At 31.8% G+C, this 22,074-nt stretch overlaps 1 protein-coding gene across 2 annotated transcripts in view; it reads left to right on the top strand.

Moving 5' to 3' along the window:
• Eif4g (eukaryotic translation initiation factor 4 gamma) overlaps window positions 1-22,074 on the top strand; it is a 763,642-nt gene that overhangs the window by 198,629 nt on the left and 542,939 nt on the right. For both annotated transcript variants that reach the window (XM_089595035.1, XM_089595034.1), the window contains exon 6: window positions 8,466-8,653. In XM_089595035.1, coding sequence (XP_089451161.1) covers window positions 8,466-8,653 — 188 coding nt within the window. The remainder of the gene's footprint in view (window positions 1-8,465; window positions 8,654-22,074) is intronic.

Here is a 22,074-nt window from a genome sequence, read left to right as displayed (position 1 = left end):
CGAGAAGTTGCATACTGGTTGGCTTCTAACCAGGGAATCGGCCGAGGCGCTCGCTTGGAAGGAGCTCAAGCCGTCTCGGTTAAAGAGAGAGATAGTGAGAAAGCCAAGAGTAGGGCTAACACACACACACCAAACTGGATCTCAAACGTTCTCAACATTATGAGATTTACAGATTTACATTGTGCTCCTGTGTGAGCCCCCTCAAGGCCCCTCTGACTTGTAGTACCCACTCGCTGAGCTGCATGTGTTGCGCGCCTCTGTCGAGGTCATACTAATTGGAACAAGAATGTTAACTTATATTTCTCTCCAATAATATAAAAATGTTAAAAGTGTATTTATAACCGCACATTATGTACAAACAAATGTAAACATATGTATGAATTAAAAATTGATATAATTTTATATGGAATAAGGCTAGGTTACTTCGGTTATTTCGGCAGCCTACTTCGGACCGACCGTTTGCCCCTTCACGCTGCCACCGGGCACCTTCGGTTGCCTACAGTCTTTACGGTTAGGCTAGGTCTGAGGTTAACACAGTAATAAATGAGGCTGTTACGGCCAAGAAAATAAAATGTATCGTAACTCGGTTCCTTCGTGGACAAAAAAGTCTCATAAATCATGAACGTTAAAGCAACAACAATAAATTTTTCCCCTGATTAAGACAAAAAATTCTGTCAATAGTAAAGATCATAACCTTATTCACTGATTATTGTCAGATTACTGCAGCTTCACAGTAAAAAGTATTGCTAATTGAGATTGATTTTTACAAAAATTACCCTAGAGCTAATGAAACAACTATAGTCAGGATTCGTTTATCACAACGGAATCGTTGTTTTTACCGTTAAAATTGACGTAATTTTTTTGTGCCTGTAGTAATCCTACAATAAACATTTTTGTATTAATTCGTAAAAACATAAGTGCGACCGAATGCACTCTGTTGCCAAGCTGTCCCTTCCAAACCGAGGAAATCACGATTCTTAGAGATAGGATTTTTTTTAAACTTTTTTGTTTATTTATATTAAATTCTCGACTTCTAAGGTATTACTGGTATTTACTAATGTCAGCTAAGCAGATCTCTATTTACATTGTAACCATATTGTATCAAGTGTAAAGATTCATATCGTACCAAGTGTACAGAAAATCGAAATTTTTAATTAACAATTTTGCAATGTATTGGTGTTAACTCAGTGGTAAGCGAGCTTAATACTAATACAACACTAATGTAAGGACCTTAGGTTTAATTCTCGGTAAATGCAGATCTTTTCAAAAACTGTTGTCATCAAAAAAAGTTCCTATCAAGCCCCGGCTGTTTTGGGGTCGGTTTTTCCGTGGAGTTTTACTTCAGAGTGATTCCAGCGTTTTCTCCTTGCTTCCTACAGGTCTTTAAGCCTGGGTGAATGCGAAACATTTTTAGCGCTATTTTAGGTACAGGGATTAGCGTATCCGATGCCAGACACCGGACAGGGAACGATGGCCCTACCGGTGAGGAGTGATCCCTGAAAGATAAGGCTTCTCCGGGAATGCTAATTAGCCTGGATTCGATGCTTTGGCAGAGGGAGCCAGCTTCACCAGTGAGGAGTGGACGTCCTAAAATATAAAGTCTTCTCCGGGGAAAGGTTACACATTAACAAGTGGGCCCGATGCACTATCGGTGCAGAGGATGCCAGCTTAACTGGCAAGGTATTTCACTGGAGTAATTCTTACTGTGCCCATGGTATAAGGTATGATATCAGTTAGGAGATTGGTAACATGGTTGTGGTAATACATCCCCACACATAAATGGTGTGTGGGTAGCCCCGGTGACTAAGCCAGTAGGCTGTTGGGGTAATCCGGAAAAAAATCAACAGTATTGAAATAAGCCGTCATTTAAAAATTTTGGCATCAGACTGGGTGCACATCTTTAAGCACATGAAAAACTGCACACACGTAATTTTTATTAAATTTAAAGAACTGCAAGTACTACTTTTTCATATTTTACTACGTTTGCCTTTTGTCTCATTGTCGCTTCTTTAAATAATTAAAGTTTTTTTTTTTTTTTTTTTTTTTAGTTTTTTTGTAAGACTTGATCCTTTCGAGAATTATTACCACTTAAACTTTTACTCGAAATTTTACGTTCTAAACGCAATGCTACTCAAGATATTGAAAGGAATCCGAAAATTTTTGTATCACTTAACTGCGTCTCAAATTAAAAAAAAAAGAAGATTTTCATCAGAAATTCCGTAAATATCTTCTTGAAAAGTTACTGCATAAAAGTGTAACGGAAAATTATAGATTCTTTATAATAAATATTACATATTTATCATCTTCACATAAAATTTGAAGGTTACAATTTTTTTTTTATTATTATTTTATTTTTTTATTATTTCGAAAAACCAAAAAATTCACCAATATTAATAAAAACTATAATAAACTAGACAATATACAGAATTTTACCGAACTTTTGGTTAAACCTTCATCCTACACAGTTTTACAGTAAGACACATTTACATGCACGAGTACTTTGCTTTTTACGTGTACAGGTGTCAGCAATAATTATTATTAATTAAAATAAAATAACTCTTAAAATTGGCATCGTGCTATTCGAAGAAGTGCAAAAAAACTGCAAATTCTTAGCCCATACTGAATTTTTCAGTCGGTTTGGTTGTTACAGGGGTAAGTGGCCTACTATCTTCCTGTGAAGATAGCAGTGCATGTTATTTTAAAAAATACTGAACAAATGCAAAATCGACATCAAACTATTCGGAGAAATGCAAAAAACTGAAAATTTCTAGCCCACGCAGAATTTTGCAGTCATCTTGGTTGTCGTTACTGGGGTAAGTGGACTGATAACGTCCTGTGAAGTTAGTAGTGCATCAGTTTTTATTGTAATAATGAACAGCTGCAAGATTGGAATTTGAACTGCAATTTAAATGCAAAAAACTGGAAATTCCTGTGCCAATCAGAAAGCTATTACTCAAAAGTGGCTTGCTAACTTCTTAGACGTATCACGAGATACCTCAGTGGGAGTGTGCAGGAACGTCGTCAGATTCACAATGCCCCTGACTCGTGATACACAAACGCCTCGCGATTAATGATATCACTAAGTATGGATTTGTTGACTCTCTTGTGCAACTGTCGGGTATGGTAAGTCGCCAATGCCCCAGGATAACTCCAGTTAGCACTGCCCTGAAGATGCGCCAGTCTACTAGCTACTTTATCTAGAGGATAGCTCTAGTTCGCACTGCCCCGGAGATCCGCCCTTTACCCGAGAAATACATGAGATGATTCACTTGGGGGACGGGGAAAACTAGGAGACTGCAATAGCGTCTTCGTCGCCTGTTTGGCCAGAGTAATGTATAATATGAAAGGTTTAGTATAAAAAGTAGAAATTAAATATATAGATATAATTTCGCCATTTATTGCGATATTAAAAAAATTTACTACGGCACTTTGAAGAGCAGAGCTCTCTAGTCAAAGTGCCGGACTCGTTGCTGATGACAAAAGTGATTATCGTGGGCTGATATGGGCCTTTGATTAGGCGGCTCATATAGAATAATTACGAGCTTCAGTATGAGATGTATTTTCATGTCATACGTTTGAGTATTGAGGCCCTTTTACACTTCTGAATGACACGAAGATTTACATTCACGATAGCTTCAGTTTGGTAGTACATTTGAATATTTTATAATAAAAATTACTTAAAATATACTTGTGACCTCAGTGTATAGAAGTAAGGGATGGTTATAACATTCTTCTCCGATCCAGGCATTATACTCACTTACACGCACTCTGCTTTATTTTCTTACCATTCAATGTATTACATAGGTCCTGCTTCTCTGTTATGCAACTTGCATTATCTTTTCTCTCCCTTAAGCAAGTATTTATTTTCACTTTTTCTGTTTTGATATCTCATTCTTGATATAGTTCTTAAATTACAACTTTTATTTAACCTATCTTCATGTAAGGCAACAAATTGTTAGGCACGCGTTTGTACTTATTATTACTACCATCATTTTCAAGACGTACCTTTAACCTAAACTGTCGATCTAAGTCCTGCATTGTATAATTAACGTCCCCTATCGCATTACGATTAAAATATAAATCAATGTTTATTCTTAAAGTATTTATACCAGTCACATTAAAAAAATTTTCCCATTCCACGTTTAACGACCCTTATTACCTCACGCTGATTGATGATTGCATGCTGACAGATAAATAACAAAAGCAGAATAATACAAACATAGGCACAGCAAATAATAACGTATTATTATAACTCTTAATTATAGCTACTGCAATGATAGATTCAATGGCATGAACTAAAAGTACAAATAGATTCGACTTTACGAAGATGAACATGTATATATTGATATTGAATTATGAAGTTAAATCCTCATACACTTTAAATCAAAAGTATTGAGATAGAGAAAGAAAGAAAAAAATCTAATTGTAGTATAAAAATTTCTTAAAAGAATAACTTAAAACGAATTCTTAGTAAAGCTTACCTGAGTGCAAGGTAAAGTGGTGTTAAAAAAATTCCAAATTAAAATTATGACAAATAAATCAGTAACGTGATGTGTGAACAAAAAACATGTCAGAATTAAGCTAGAGTAAGTATTTTGTTCAAATAACAAAAATACAAACTTGACTACTTACAATCGAAAATAGTGAATTATACAGATCCAAAAATTAAAAAAAATTTTAAGAGAGAATTAAAAAGGAAATGATTCTAAATTTATAGTTAATACATAAAAACATAAATTTTCTCATTTCTTACTACAATCGATCTACAGGTAAAAACACGTTTCTAAAAACTCATTCTTCAAATGTGATTGACTTAAATTTTGGGCTAGTTATGAACAGTGATACATATATATTCTATTTTTTTCGTAAATTTAAGAAATACTATTAAACAGAGTTACAGAAATAGAAAAACAAAGTTAAAGATTTTCCAATACACTCAAAAAATAAGATAATATGTCGCAAAACAGATATACATAAAATGATTTACACTTTCATAGGACAGGACGAACACATGAAATATTCTTGTGAAATTAAGAAAGATATTAAGATAAACTTTTTGAACTTTGTCGTACAAAAGGACGTAATAAAATCATCTTTGATTGGTATACGGCATCAACCACTAATAACAAATATTTTGATTCCAATTCAAATCATCATTTGTCTCTTATAAAAAATTATGTATACAAGTTCTGCTATTCTCCTGTATAATTGTCGCACAATTGTTTCTGCCATGAAGACACTAGTACTGTTGAGAGAATGACTATCCGCTATATTTTGCCGATTTACATGTTCAAATCAGATTTTGTTCATCTAAAAATACAAGTGAAAGAATAAATAACAGCTTATAAACTCATTATCGACAGTAACATGTATAAGTACTTAAACAGCGGTAACTAGCGTGTATACCAACGTATTTTGAAATTAAATTCGTCAAAAAATGATTTCTTAATTAAGGCTTGTTACAAGATTGTTCGATTTTGGCCGATTTAGAACGAGTTTTTAGTTGTGTGGGCTGACACAAAGTGTATTTGGTGTAAAAAAACAACTGCATAGCAACGAGCTATTTGTCAGTAAGTAGGGCAGCAGTGTGGCTTTAGCTTTTTGATTATCACCAACTTATAAGGCAACTTAACACAACTTTTGTAAATTGTAATCTAATAATTAGGTACTTGATGGGTTCTTGACATGATCTTGAAAAGTATATGGTGGATACTGAAGTCAAGAACATCAAGTCCCACTAGTGCCCACCAAGTACCTGACAAGTCTACGTCAAGTATCCGTAAAGTTTTACCCAATATCTACCATTTTCTTATCAATTACTCGCTCAATTCTCACCAAGTAACCATCAAGTACCCACCCAGTATACGTCAATTTCCCGTTACCTAGCTAGTACCTGGCAAGTTCCCATCAAGAAATTGACATCCTATAGCCCGTGATTTCCTACAAAGGGCCCGCCAAGTACCCACCAAGTGCTTAATAAAATGTTAGTTGAACGGTAGTGTATTTTGTTTGGTAATATAATCGCTTGCAAAGGATAGAAACAAAAAAAACCGTTTTAAACATTCAATAAGTTGATAATAATTAAACTAGACCAGATAGGGCCAAATTCAGTCGATAAAAATTAAGTGCAATCACACGCAATGATAATAGCTACTGCAAGCAGTAATAGAATAAATTGACCGAAAATAACAACCTTAAATTAGCTCAAAATAGTTTAAATTAAACAAATAAATTTGTATGCATAGATACTTGTCTGATTCAACTAAATATGTATTTAGAAAATATTTTCTAGGTTGTAAGGATATTGAAAATTACGTATGTTTTGAGTGCTGTCTAATAATTAGAAATAAATTATATAACGTTACCTAAAAAAATGAAATTTATCATCGTCGAAAAAAGTAAAAAATTCATTCAACAATCATCTCAACAACTCCTGTTTAAAAGTTCTTTAACGTTGCACTTAGGCGCAGATAATGAAGTATAATACTTAAACATTTGAGCTATTAATGGTCTTGAAAGTAGTTCTATTGTAACAACTCATGCTGTATAAACCCGACATTATTATATTGATATGCATAAAAATAAATAATCTGAGATTTTTTACGTACATATTTGATTTCCCAAAAAATGTCATTAAAATGCATCTTAAAAATGTATTTCTACATTCTTCGCATACAGATCTATTAGTAAGAAATTAATTTTCTGTAAAGTCCCTATTCATGGATGTATTTATATATTCTGTAACGTGGTGAATAGGCAGTACATCCAAATACGTCACAGAACCCTCGTCACTGGAAGTCAAGTAGTTCTCTCTCCTGCCTGTGGCTTGCTTCTATATGCAAAATTCTGGAGTGAGGCTTGGAGGCTACAGCACTAAAAATAATTATAGGGCTCGATCTGACTCTTGTCCCGTGCTTCCTACCTTGTACCCTTGTAACGTATGAGTGCTGTTGAGGGTATTTATATGTGTGAACGACAGCTACCAGTGTGTTTGAGTACCGAGAGATAACAAAATAATGGTGGCTAATCCACTGTGATGTGCTGGCTACTAATACACAGGGGGCCGTACAGCGTACAATGTGCCTGATTGCCAAGACAAGGATAATCACTTGAGTTCGGCTCGAGGCTGACACTAAAGTAGCGTGGCGTAGCATTAGCAGACTTCCTCCAGATGAACAATTGTACGCTGCCCCTACCAAGTCCCCAGCTGTACGAACACCAGCAGGACCACGTCAACTCTCAGTGCTCCGGATTCAGACAGCGCATTTGAGGATGCCAACGGAGAACTTTCCCGGATATATCCCGGTGGGTGTAAATACCTACTTTTGGTACTGTGTGTTGTGTTGTAAAAAAGTTTTTGTCTCTAATTACCTAACTAAGAATAATAGAGTCAACCCGAAGTTCCCTATCAGAAGTTGTTACTTAATGCCCATGTTATTAGCAACAAATTAAATCCACGACAGCAAGCCATGACGTGGGGGTCGTTGCCTTCGTAGTGTGCCATGGATCATTTGTAATCAAAGTGTTCATAGTAGTGAATATACATCATATTAATTTTACTTTGTGTCGTTTATTCAGTGACATTGGGTAGCGCTAACTGCAGCTACAGTGAAGTGGTAACTTGGTAAGTGTTTTTAAATTAAGAAAAAAGGCTACTCAACTTTAATACCTATGCGATACTACCAGCTGCTGCTATTGGCGCTGCACAAGAGCTGGTGTATTGCAATCTCTTCCCAAATAGTAAAATAACTAAAGTATTAACTTTGGTTCGTCGCATCTCTGGCAAATGTGTCACAATTCTTATAAATTTTATGTGTTAGTACATAAGTGTGTGTAACCATGGATAAAGTCACAAACTGACAACACTGCAGATGACAGACTACAAACAGTACAAACAATGACTTGACTCAAATAAAAGCATTAACAAAGTGGTTTTAACAAATATCAATAAAATTTACAGACTTTGAAACTTGAAGCTCAGGCCGGAAGCCATAGAAGTTATTAATTTTTTTATTCATCATATAGTAATATGTGCTTGTACTTACATTGAGTGAAAGTGAAACATTAACATCAGAACGTATAATGCTTGAAAAAACAAGAAAATTCCAATGATTTCGTTCTAAATACCTTAACTATGAAAATACTCTATTATTCGAAATATGAAATGTTTTGACTTAAAGACATCCAAGTGAGATGAAATCTGTAATTTGTATAATCATCCAAACCAATACCCACAGATGTTTATAAATGTTATATTTAAGCTTAGTTTTATTGTATTTTTTTTTAAGTTTATAAAAACATCATTGTATAATACAGTATTAAAAACCTTCAGATTCTTATGGTTAAAATATCAAGTTTCGTGTTTAGTTCGTTAAGTTTATTTTATGCATTTAAATGAGTAATGTAGCATAAAAAAATTTTTAATGGAATTTGAACAATTTCTTGTATTATTTTTCTCATTACAGATATGTATTCGAGTTTCAATACTGGAAATTCTAATTCATCAGCGCGTTTAACCAAGAAAATAAGGACAAAAGCTATAACAGACATAGTAAATCCTGCCACAGGCAGAAACATAAGTGATGAAATTTACAAAGATGATTCAAATATACCTGGCGGAGATTTATTGAATAGTGGAGGTCCACACGCAACGGTAAATTAACTGCAATTATTTAATTCATTACATTATAATTAACTATTACGGTAGAGTTTTTGATAGGGGTATAGAGTTACATCCTTTATAAAATGATATTTCCTATCTGCACACCACTTTAGTGATTTTTATGGATGCTTTGAATTATCTCCATGTTAATTAATGAACCCTTGACCTCATCTTTCATTACTCCACTTAACCCATTACTCCTGTCACAAATTTCCACAACTAACCTTGTGAACATCTCTTTTCACCCTTACCCCTGGCTTTTCTCTCGAATTCTACCCTAACTTTTCTCCCTCAGGACTCAAACAATGACTAACCCTAGGTCAAGCAAAGGTGCCAAGTTAGTAGCAAAACTTGGAATCCCACTCAGACTTATCTTTGAAAAAGTTGACCTGATTTTTTGTCGCAATTTTTCCCCACTAGCAAAGTCTTACCATAGTGACTGACAAACTATAGCAAACTGATAATAAAATGAGCTATAGCTGATTTTACCATTGTGCTCTATTTCAAAAATTACATTCTGATAAATTAAGTTGATTTATGTACATGTAATTTATCACTTGTCAACCGACTTAGACGTACCAGAGAACACACATAAAAATCACAACTAAACTGTTAATAGCTTTATACCAGAGTTTACATTACTGTGTTAATACTTGAGTTTCTCTAAAAATGGTTCATAACTAAAATAACTACTCGTAAAAGTTTTCACAACTATCCATATTTTTGAAAAACAGAATCTTGATTAATAATTTAACTGATAACTGTTCAAAAATAAAATTTTAATCATATAAACAAATTATCGCTTGATTTTTACTGTAAAACGGTCCGAAATAAAACACTAAAACTTTTTTACTAATTTTTTTTACATTGTCTATGCACGTTAAAACAATTATTACTTTGAAAAAGAAAAAACTCTATACACGACATGCCAAATGGTTTTTTACAAAAATTTTATCATCTCTAAATTTGTAGTACAGACTAACTTTTAAGAATTATCAGATTAGAATTCTCAATTTTTTGACACTCAGATTATTTTTAACGATCTCGAATACCTTCATAGGTGCAACTAAACTGCTTGTGAACGAGATTTTCTGAATTACTTCACACAATTTTTTTGTTACTTTGCATGTTATTTTAAGGCATTACATTTTAATCATCTTGTTTGACAATCTTCAATACAATGGTATCTTCCTTAGGTATTCTTCGAAGGTTGTGCAGTCTTCCACCAGGTTGTGCAGTCTTCCACCAAACAAACAACTTTCTAAATCAATTTTATCCTAATGTTAATTTCAAATTCATGTATGTATGATAAGTTATGTAATGAAACAATACTAAAGGTAAAAAAATTATTAAATATAACATTAAAGCAAAAGCAATTGTTATTGAACTTATCGGAAGTGAAATATTTATTTTAAAAACTACATGAAATACTGGTAATGCTTTATCATTACTAAACATATCAGTACTTAAATAATAAAATTAATTCTTAAGAAGACTAAAATTTATTTTTTTAATAACTTTTTTAAAATTAACTGTACAAATATCATCTTAAGTAGTAGTAAGTTTATATTTGAAGTAACAGGATATCTATTGTATAAGAAAAAAAATTTCGATTTATTAATGGGTAAGTTTATTTATTATCGATTTCTTATATTTGAGCGAAAATTATCGCAACATGAGCATATTTCACTTTTTTTTTTTAATTTGAACCTGACTTGCTTCATTAAATTTATTAAATCCAGCAACATATAACTAAGCTGTTAATTAGATGCTTTTCTATTTCAAATATTTTGAGGATTAAAGATTCCAATTGACATAAAAAAGTTTCTAGCTTGAGTAATAGATTAAGTACAAAGCAAGGTAAACAGTCTAACATATGAGGAAGACCTTTATAAGAATGTAAAATAAAAGACGAATTAAAATATGCAACTGCTGCATTATATAAAACAGAATTGTATACAGTAAGTTGAATGTCGATTTCCTGTATGACGTACAAATATCACCCCGTAAATAACATTCTGTTAAACTTAACACTACGACGCTGAGTAAACGGATTTAAAAGGGAAGCATACTGTAAGTAATAACCAATAAGCTCTTAAGATCAACGGTTGGTTCATGATGAACATAAATAAATTTATTTGTTTGTAAAAGAAATCTTCGAGTTCCGCTCTTCACGTAAAAAATAAGACGTAGCATTCGTAAACAAAATTAAAAAACACACTCATGCGTGTATTTTATAAAGAATTGGGTAAGACATTCCACAGTTTCCCTCTCTCCGCCCAACACTCTTCGGAATTTCTTATTTTCTCCGTTATTTAACTTATTAAAAAAATTTGTTTGGAGCCCACTCTTTCTCCTCTTATTTATAAAAGCCTCTGCATCCGTCCTCACAGCTCTCTAACTATGCTTCTAATATAAGACACAATAAATATGTTTCAAGCCACTCATTAGGCAAACAAATTGACTCTGTGCTATAAAAAAATTTATGAAACATTAGTCCATGATTATTACATATTAATCTTACCATCCTTAGCTTAGAAAAAACTTTTAAAAGTAAAACCAAGCTTTTAATTCTTTTTCCTGTAATATTCATTTCTCTGTTAAGTTTCTGATAGATGCACGTCATACTATGAGATATTATAATTACATTTAGTCACATGCATTTTCTAATATTTTAAAGGACATTTGGTAGGGCTAAGCAATATGTGAGAGTGGGTAAGGGGCTTAATTAGAGTGCCGCAGGTTGGAAGGTCAAATCCAGTTAAAAAGTTTTTTTTTTATTTTTTTAAAATTGTTTAAAGAAAAACAAATAAAATTCAATAAAATTTAAAGTTCGTGCTGTGCTGTGGTGGCGTGGCGTCGTGCGGTGTGGTGGGAACGAAAAAGGCAGGGGGCGGTACGGTGAGGGGGGCGGTGTTAAAAGAGAGTAACATACAAAATCCACTTCAGTGACACATTTTCTCAAGGTCAACAACCTAAAATCATTGAGTCACCTTCACGCATAACGCGCACATGTAAGTATAACTTCAAAAATATTCCATTTTAAATCTTTGGAAATGTTAAAAACTGCAGTGTATAATATAGTTGATATTTCTGAGACAGCTCACGCGTATCTACCCACAGCGCTTTCGGAAAAAAGCGCCAGTAACCAATTGCTACGAAAGCTTGTAACAGCGCTGAATTTGACAAGATTCTTAAAGAGACTTTTTCCAGTTTGAGAGACTTATCCTAAACATTCTACATTAAGATTCGCGTTTGAGTGGATAAAGGTGTTAAAAAAGCGTGTGGATCGAAAATAAATACTTAAAAATTCGTGCTTAGTCGATATTTTATCTTCGTCAAACAAATTTTATTTATTTATTTTAAAAAACAACTTATCTGTTTGGTTAATCTATTAAAGCCCTAAAACTTTTTTCCCGGTGTCTTTTGATCTTATATTGACCAAAGAAGTATGGAACGAAATATTTCTGTCATTTGTTATTGACTCATCATTGCTTGCCTAGCTGAGTATTTCCCAATTTGCGACGTTACAAATTTTCAGAAACTGCAGTTTTTAAAGCCGTTGAAATATGGAAAAAGTCAAACAATTTAAAATTGTATTTTAGATTAAAAGTAGAAATTTTTTGTTTTCAAATCAGCTAGTCAATTTCTTTTAATGTTGAAATAAATGCTTTGGTAAATTTAAATACTATTCCAAGAAAAGCCGTATTTTACCTTTACATTTAAGTTTAGATAATAGAAATATTTTGCGTTCTTAAGTTTTTTAACAAGTTTTCTGGAAAAAAACTCATTTCCAAATTTAATAACTTTAGATGTGAAAGAAAAATTTGAGCAATTATTGAATAAATACTATCATGAAAAATATCATCATGGAAATAAGGAAACAATTTTTAGTGAACTAAAACAAAAATTTTGGATTTTGGGCTTACGTCAGGCTTTGAGAAGTTTGTTGAGTACATGAACGATTTATAAATTACGTCGCGCTCAACCAGCACAACTATGTATCACCGCTTTACCTCCTACGTGATTAGCTTACCGGCAACGTTCTTTTTTTCTCACATTTAGTTGGATTATTTTGGTCTAATAACTGTAAAAATTGGTAGAAGAAAATAAAAAAGATGGGGAGTACTCTTAATTTGCCTTTTGACTCGCGGTATTAACTTAAAATTGGCACACAGCTAAAGTACAAACTCGGCAATTATGACGTTAAAATGTTTCATTGCACTGCTTGGTACTCCACTAAGCACATATTGTGACAATGGAACAAATTTTCGAGGCATGAGTTCCGAGTTAAAATCGGCAACAAATAAGCTTGACAAAAGTGAATTTAATGAATTTGCTGTTAAAAAGTGAGATAGATTAGAATTTTAATATGCCAACTTTTTGGATGCGGATTTATTTTAGAAAAGGTGGTTGCGTAAATTTCTGCCTACCCTCTTGCCTAGAAAAAAGATGAGACTTTAAAAATGAGCGATTTAGTACTAATATAAGATGATAATAATGCTCGTAACAAATGGCGAAAAGGTCTTATCACTAAGGTTTTTCCTGGAAAATACGGGCAAGTACGCATGGCAGAAGTTTAAACAACCACTACAATTTTTTTTTGACCAAGTCGAAAACTATTTCCAGTGGTCGTTCGAACTTCTGTCGTATGCACTTGTCCGTCTTCTTCAGCAAAAACGTTAGTGATAAGAACTTTTCGTCATTGGTTACGAGCAGTATTATTGTGTAATATTAATTATTTGATTCAGAATAGAAACCTTAGTTAAAGTTTATGTAGAAATAAAGAGAAATCAAAGAACAAAGATGAGAACACCTGTACGTTTTCAAATATATTGTCGCTTAAGATGAGTAATGTACTAATTCTGGAATGCTTTCTTAAAAGTGCAAATTTAAAAAAACTGCAATAAAAATACAAATTTAGTCTAGCTTTGAGAATAGTGTTGGTTCAGGTATGGTTCAGACCCCTTACGAATTACCTACCGAACCCCTTACAAGTTAAGGAAATTTTTGGTCATTTATCCGTTATTTTACCTAATAAATATTGAGTTTACTTCTTGAAGGTATCTCTTGAAATTAAAATTTGAAAATACGAAGTTTCTAAAAGTTATCAAAAAATTTGAGGTGCTTTCATGGTAATTATTTTATTTGTTTTTTTTTTATTTATTATTTTTTGTTTTTTTTGTTTGATGAAGCGGGGAGGAGAAAATCTTCATAGACACCCCAGCTAATCCGGTGGTAGTGTCGGATTCACCCGGTGTGCCTACCGACTAAAAACTAACCTCCCCGCATGGGACAGGTCCGTGAGGACCCCTCCTCTAGAAGACAAAAAGGCATAGGAGAAGAAAGAAAAAGGAAAATAACGGAGAATTTTGGAGGCCAGCTCGCTCTCAGAGGGATGAGAGGAGGGGCACTTACGCATCTGGGCAAATCTCGAATCATGATACTTAAAAAAGCCTTGAAAATAGTTGCACAAATTTTACGAGATATATCAAATAAGAAACCATTTTAAATCACAGAAATTTTTCTAGTTGGTGATTTTTTAAAAAATTCTTACTGTCATAAAAAACGCTTACAAAATTGAAATAATTTCAGAAGCAACAAAACTTCGTCATTTGTAGTTATCACTTTTAGTATGAAAATCAGGATATATATTTTGTTTCAATCACGTTCTACTACAAAAATCATAAGAATAAAATATTATTGTGATTAGTGTGTGATGAGCGTGATACAGATTATGTTTGTTTAAAAGTATGATATAAAATGTCGAATTCAAATTGAAATATATCAATTGTTACAATGTACAGTAAGTATCCAAATTTTCAACGTGATATAATTGTGTAATTTATTAAACAAGAAACTGTATATACTTATACATACAAGAAACTTATACATACAATAGTGTGGTTTTGCCTTCCTTCGCTTTTCGTGCACCACCCCTTGTAACAAAATTAAGATTTAATATAATGAATAACTATTAAATAATAATTGCGTAATTGCAGCATTGTAAATTAAATATTATTGTTCTTAAATATATTTAAAATACAATATCTCCATGAAACCATGCAGTTCTTATTTCATACAAATAAACAAAATAAACAGAACTTTGACATAAAATTTATAAATAAAGCAAAATGTTTACTGTATATCATTTCAAATAATAAGATGATTTGATTTTTATGAAAAAATTATCAATTTATTTTTGACATTTGTGAAAAAAATTAGATAAAAAAATTTTTTTCTTACCATGGGCCCAATGTGCAACTATCGCTTTGCTCCCTCATGTCACATTTTGCACTCTGGGAATCGTTCAAGGCCCACGGACAAAAAGTTTTTTGCGCCCTCCGGACCCAAATTTGTTTGTCGGGCTCATGTTTGTACTTGGTGCCCTAGTGACGTAATGTTCTATTTTTTTCTAATAATTTTGAACGTTTTAATAATTTCTATAAAATTAAGAACGAGGAGCAACATATTTCGAAACCAAAGAATGCATAACAATGGAACTTGCAGAACCTTAAAAAATGCTAATACTATGGGTTTAGATATAATGCTTTTTTGGTTTGATAATATTCATGGAGATTCAAACATTCAAACGTTCAAACAAACAGGAGCTTCAAAATCGAAAAATACAGAATCGATTAAGTAAGATATCAGCTTAACATTATTACCCTGACAGCAATCACTTAAATCTTCCAGATATTTTTATAGTTAGAACAATATGTATTTATATCCATTGTGGCCATAAATAATAAAAAGATTACGCTCCAGGATTTTGTTGCTCTGGTGACAAAGTTATAAGATTGTAACAACAGTTTTGTAATGAAATATTATTTGTCAGTGTTAAACCCTAACAGTTTTCGACAAATAGCCTTTTTCATTTATTATAACGTGAGCCAGTGCAAATCAACGGCCCTATAGGGCCAACAATTATCTTATGGCGTAAGAAACGCACAGTATTTTTCAACATCATTATATTTTTTTCACTTTTTATAGCTTATGTACTTGCGCCCTCTCCCCCCGTCCGGCTTCGCCCGAGACTTACTGTATGAAACACCGTAGTGTTTTAACACGTAATGTAAAACGTTTTAAGTTAAAAATTTTCTTTTTATACATATATGTACGTGTATAATATTGTTTATATTATCTTTATTTATATTATCTAACCCTATAATCTTGTATATATAATCTAATTATATTTTGTTTATATTATCCAACTCTATTGAAATAAAACTTTACATTTTTTTCTCTTAAAAAACATTCTTTATTTGTACATGAAAAGTCTCATGTTGATTTGAGATGAGTGTAAGATTCTCAACAGCGTTTTTATTTGGTAAGAGTCAGAAAATCATTTAAAAATAAAAAATGTAAGAAAAAAAATTATTCAACTGGTTGTTCGAATTCAAAAAAATTCTGTGTATTATTTATTTATCTGCTATCAAAAAAAAAATGTTTCTTTTTGTCTAAAAATTAACGTTACTAAAAAAATAGATTAAAGGTATTCAAGCATTTTATTTTTTGTTCGAAACTTCATAAAATTTAGTCTTTTCGTGGAGGTTCATTAAAATTTATGAAGTATATTGTTTTATACAATACCTAAGATAAGTAAAAATTTATAATTACTACTAACTGTTGCAATAAATCATACGAGTCTTATTTTAGTATTAATTTTAAACCTTGTAGAGCCACGTGACCAGCGTCAGTGGTAGTTTGAAAATTCAAGTTTTCATTTAAGGGCTAAACTTGCGAATCTTTTAGTTAATACACACAAAAAAAAAAATGCATAACTTTAAGTTATTTTTACGTTTAATTGTTAAGCCCTTAAGCCTTTATTTTACGGTTAGAAAGTTTATGCTATAATTTGTCACTAAAATACGAAGTAAAAATATGAGCGCCGCAGGGGCGTGGTTGTTGTACCGGGGGCGCAGTATTTTTTTTTGCACTCAGTGAGTCATTTTATGCCCTAAGGCAGAAAAGTACTTTGATACTGCCCATAGGACGAAAGCGGTAACTAGGGCGCAAAGTGTTTACTCAAAATCTCAAATTTTTAATTATTATTTAAAACGATTGATCTAATATGGAATACCATAATTTGAGATTCAACAAATTTTGTATATATGGGGTTGTATTTTGTAACTTTATTTTATTATAAAGTAATCTCACAAAAATTCTAAGTTAATGTAGGGGTGTGGGAGGCTGTGAGGGTAAGTAACTTATATTGACTATATGATAAATTATCTTTACAATACATTCTAAGTTTTTGCAGAGTGATGTGGGGGGGAGGGGGGGCCTTAGGTGAGAAAATTACCCTATATGTACCTTTCTGTCCCATTTTCATAAAAAAGTTGTTGTTGGGGGCTGTGGAGGGCGGGTGTTAAAGATACATAACATTATAAGTGGTGTGGGGGGGGGGTATATACCTTTGTTTTTGGGTAATGATTACGGAGTAATGTAAATAATTTTTCCCATACTTTGTGGTGGTGGATGTTGGAGGACCATGGGGGTCGTAGGGGCGTCAGAAAACAGGATAGTTATAACGTTATCTGAAAATATTTGATATTTCTTTGAGGAGATGTGTGGGGCAACTAAATTCGTGAGGAGGGTCGTAGGGGTGGGGGGAGGGGTGCGTGGATGGTTTTACAGATTTTTTTGAATTAAATTTACAAAGAATTATTCCTTGTTTTGTGGAGGTCTGTAGTAGGACCATGGGGGATGTGGGAAAGAATTGTATACAGACCCACCAAAATAACTATATAATATATAAGTGTGTGTGGGTGGGTGCGTAAGTGGGTGAGTGTGTATTAAAACCAACAAATGGTTGAACTTTACTACAACAATTATCTTAGCTTCTCCACCTCAAATTGACGGTTTACACTAGCTGAAAAAAGTTTTTTAATATTTCGAAATAATTTGACGTTATAAAATAAGCAAAACTATAAACGTTTTTGTCTATTAGTTAAAAAATATAGCAAGTTTAGCCCTTCATAAAAAATTTGAATTTCTAAACTGCCTCTGACACTAGTCACGCGACTCTAAAAGGCTTAAATTTTAAAGTTCTAGTCTCAATAAGAACTATCGATTACTATTTTTTTTATCAAAAAATTTTTTTGGCTGTACCGTTTAACGTGGAATGTTCCATGTATTCTTGTATATGTCAATAAAAAGAGACTTACGTGGATATGATTATGGAAAAAAAATCACAACCTTTACAATGAACATAAAATCAAACTTATGCGGTGAGCCTGTATAAATTACTAATCTTATTAATACATATCTTGAAAGCACATTATGTCCGCACAAGCCACCTCGTATAAAGATACATTGATATATACATAACTTAAAAAATTCATAAATGGGATTGCCTGCTGTTTGACATTCATAAGTCACGATTTAAATGAGTAGGTATTAAGCTTTAGGATACCAGAATGAAAATATAGTTGAGACATTAATTTCATAAATAAATAATTTATTTGGGTTCAAATTAAAGTTAATAAATTAAATATTGACTTGTGAATCATTTTATTTTCATATTTTGACCATGCAAAAGTTGTTTCATTCTTTCAAAGTTTTCAAATAGTTTATAATACTACTTATCAAATATTTCAAAAAACCGCGATTGTCATGGGCTGAAAAAGTTGTATAAGGGATTTTGTATCAAACAACAAAGTTTGTAAAAAATGTAACAATTATTTAAAAAAAAAATTTTTTGATAAGTAATAAAATGTTGCATGTAAATCGATTTATCTGCATACTTACTTTTTATGTGTTATGATGAAATAATTTTTCCGAAACATACGATTTAAAAAAATCAAAAATACTAATTTTGGATTTGTATTAAATTTATAAGTATACGTATCTATAATAAGAAACGTATTTTTTTTAGAACGAAGTTCTTTATGTCGCGTTACTCGGGGGGCTGGAATTTTAAAACCGACAGATTTTTTTTTTTTTTGAATCAGAAATCTCTTCCTCTCAAGTTTCTCCTCTTACCCCGTCCCCCTCACCAAGTGTTCTCTACACACTTCCCCTCTCCTCACTATATATGTACATCTATCAACCGTGCCCTGTTACTCTTCAGCACACCTTTACCCACCATTCCCCCTCACACTCCCAAGCAATTAATTTTTAAACAAGTTTTAATTTTATCTTCCCACAGTAATTTCTTTCACTTTGAATTTTTTTCTTTTACAATTCTTTACAAAAAAAAAAAAAAAAAAAAACATTTTCCATGAAAGAGATTTGAACCCTCGACTTCCTGCATATAAGTCCTGTACCTTACCCACTCTGCTACGAGCGCTGCCGTCTATGGAAGCTCGGTTTCTTCTACTTATCGTGTGGTTCGTAACTATAATATTCCATTTTTATATGCATTCACTGATACTACATTTAATTCATGATAATTTAATTAGCATAAATATGGTTCGGTACATTAAATATAATAAGGCGCGTTATTACTCATTAAATATTTGTATTTTATGCATTTGATGCATAAAATACCGACCGATTTTCATTAAACCTGAGGTTTTCTTGGCATTACAGTAATGCTAATAATTACTGTTGTAAATAAAAAAAAGTAATGAAATTAAATATGAAAAAAAAAGAAACGAAATATAAAAAAAAAATAATGAAACTAAATAAATAAAATTTGAACAAACAAAATGTTGTATTAAAAAATAATGTAATGAAATATGAAAAAAGAAATGAAATAAAGGAAATACAAAAGAATGAATATAAATAGAAAAATAAAAAAAAAAGAAATAAAGGAAATACAAAAGAATGAAAAAATTAAATATGAAAATAAGAAAGAAATTAAATAAAGGAAATACAAAAAAATTAAAAAAAAAGTAATTAAATGAAATGTGAAAAAAAATAAAACAATAAATAAAGAAAAAAATGAAAAAAAAGTGTAATAAAATAAAATATGAAAAAAAAACAAGAAATATATAAAAATAAAACAAGAAATAAAGAAAAAAAAAAAATAAATAAATAAAAAAAAAAAAAAACCAGGGGGGATAAATGGGTCATGGGACCCACGGTAAGAACGAAGTTCTTTAAACATGAGATGAGTATGGACACAATTTCTTAGGTAACAAGGGGGTCGCCAGACCCACAGGAAGAACGAAGCTCTGTAAACGTTAGTACTGCATTCATTTTGTTTACTAAAACAAAAACTTGAAAAACGAATAAAATAAAAAAAAAAAAATATTTTACTACTCACGATGGTTGAACTTCGTGAGTACTGTATTTATGCACGACGTTCTCACGAAGTTCAACCATCGTGAGTAGTAAAATATTTTTTTTTTTTTTTTTATTCGTTTTTCAAGTTTTTGTTTTAGTAAACAACATGAATGCAGTACTAACGTTTACAGAGCTTCATTCTTCCTGTGGGTCTGGCGACCCCCTTGTTACCTAAGAAATTGTGTCCATACTCATCTCATGTTTAAAGAACTTCGTTCTTACCGTGGGTCCCATGACCCATTTATCCCCCCTGGTTTTTTTAAATAACAGTGCATTTATGTTGACATATTAATTTTCCTTCACACTGTCTGTTCAAAACTCAAAATGAATCTTTATTGAGTATAGTAACGAACTTGAATGATAGAAACAGCATGACTTTTTGATCAAGCATCAAAATTAAGTTTTGTGGGTCTGAGTAAATGCAGAAATAAGAATTTTGATATGCAAAAATATAACTTCAAATCTTTGTTTTATACACTTTTTATAGATGAGTTCATTCATAAAAATTTTTTAACAATGGTATTTTTAATTAGGTACTCAAATGTAATGAAATTAGAATGTGATCTAATTACAAAAATTTTATCGTAGAATATTGTTGTCATCATAATTCATCTGATAAGGAAATCAGTTACTTTGATTTCAACAATAATTAAGTCATTTCGTCACGTTTTATGCATCATCAATAAAAAATTTTTTCAATTATCCTGCATGTATAAGAAATAATCTTAGATTTTACTAAAAAACACTTCATTTTGATTCAAATTTTCTACTTCTAAGAAATAACCATTTCTTTTTTTAGACTTATGAAATCAAAAAACGTTAAGTTGTAAATATTCGATATGAAAGAATACTTGTGAATCAATAACATTTCTGAATATTTTACTATTTTTTTAATCTTTCGTTTTTTAATTTTCCCATGCAATCTATAACTAATCGTTTTTTTAGCCTTAATAACAAAGCTTTTTTTTTTTTATTAGATAATTATCTAAAGTATTGACAATCGTTATTTAAATTTCTTCGTATGAGTTGAGTGTTAAAACACATAATAATTTCTTCAAAAAGTATATCTCAATTACGCTAATGCAATTAAAATCAAACAAATACAGAGTTGTAGGCGCAAAGGGCCTTGAAAAACTTGTACTAGGTTAGAAGAGATTCAAACCTTGTAGGATAGTTCGGGAAAAGGGCTGAACAAAGTGTGAATTAAACTCATACAACGGAGAAATACAAGAGTTTACCTTAATTTGGTGGGAGCAGTTGTGAGTCGTACTTTAGGAGTTTTAGATTAGAGAAAAGGTCTGTAAAATTCTTTTCCTATTTATAATATAGGTAAGTATACAATTGGTTGGAAGGATAAGAATACTGATTTGAAAATGCTTTAAAGAACCAATATGGCCAAGCATGCGTTTTTTAGATCTAACTTTTTCATTAAGAAAAATTGCTGTGAGAAAGTTGTTCCACACGATCTTGAGAACGCTCGTATGAAGTTTCAGGTCATATTCTAAGGCACGGATATCATGAGGAATTTTTTTGAAAAGTTCTTCGTGTTTTTCTATGAAACTACTTAAAAGTAATTATATATTATGTATTAAAATATTTATGCAACATAATAGTAAGACCTGCCACTTTTCATGGACATCCGCTGCAAGTTCTCTGATAATGAATGTTTAAATGCTATTTTTAATGATAAAGATGCATGCTTGGCCAAATTGGTACATATCTTAGAATTTTTTAAAATTGTTACTTTTCTTCAAGCATATCTGAACTAGCACTATTCTTAGATCTGGACTAAGTTTGATTCTTTGTTAAAGCTTTTTTAAATGCGCACTTTTAAGAAAGTATTAGAGAATTAGTACGTTACTTTTCTAAAGCGATAATATGCTTGAAAACGTACAGGTGTTATTATCTTCATTCTTTCATTTCTTTTCATTTCTACATAAGCTTCGACTTTGATTTCCATTATGAATCAAATAGTTTTAACGAATGCAATGCTCTAATACCTATTTAATTATATGAGAGACCACATTTATTCTGTACATCGTAGGGTAAGTAATCTTTTAGAAAAATATTACTATTCACATGCGCTACGAGTGTAAACTATCTTATTTTGTCACTTAACTGCTACGTGGTAGCTGAATTTTCTTACTCACTTTTTGCAAAGTAAGTTGCAGCCTACT

This window comes from Copidosoma floridanum, unplaced genomic scaffold (genome assembly GCF_036245765.1).
Source record: "Copidosoma floridanum isolate Cflo_tuat_1 unplaced genomic scaffold, Cflo_Japanese_pri ptg000024l, whole genome shotgun sequence".
In the NCBI taxonomy this organism is placed as follows: Eukaryota; Metazoa; Arthropoda; class Insecta; order Hymenoptera; family Encyrtidae; genus Copidosoma; species Copidosoma floridanum.
This window is presented reverse-complemented; position numbering and strand designations above follow the sequence as displayed.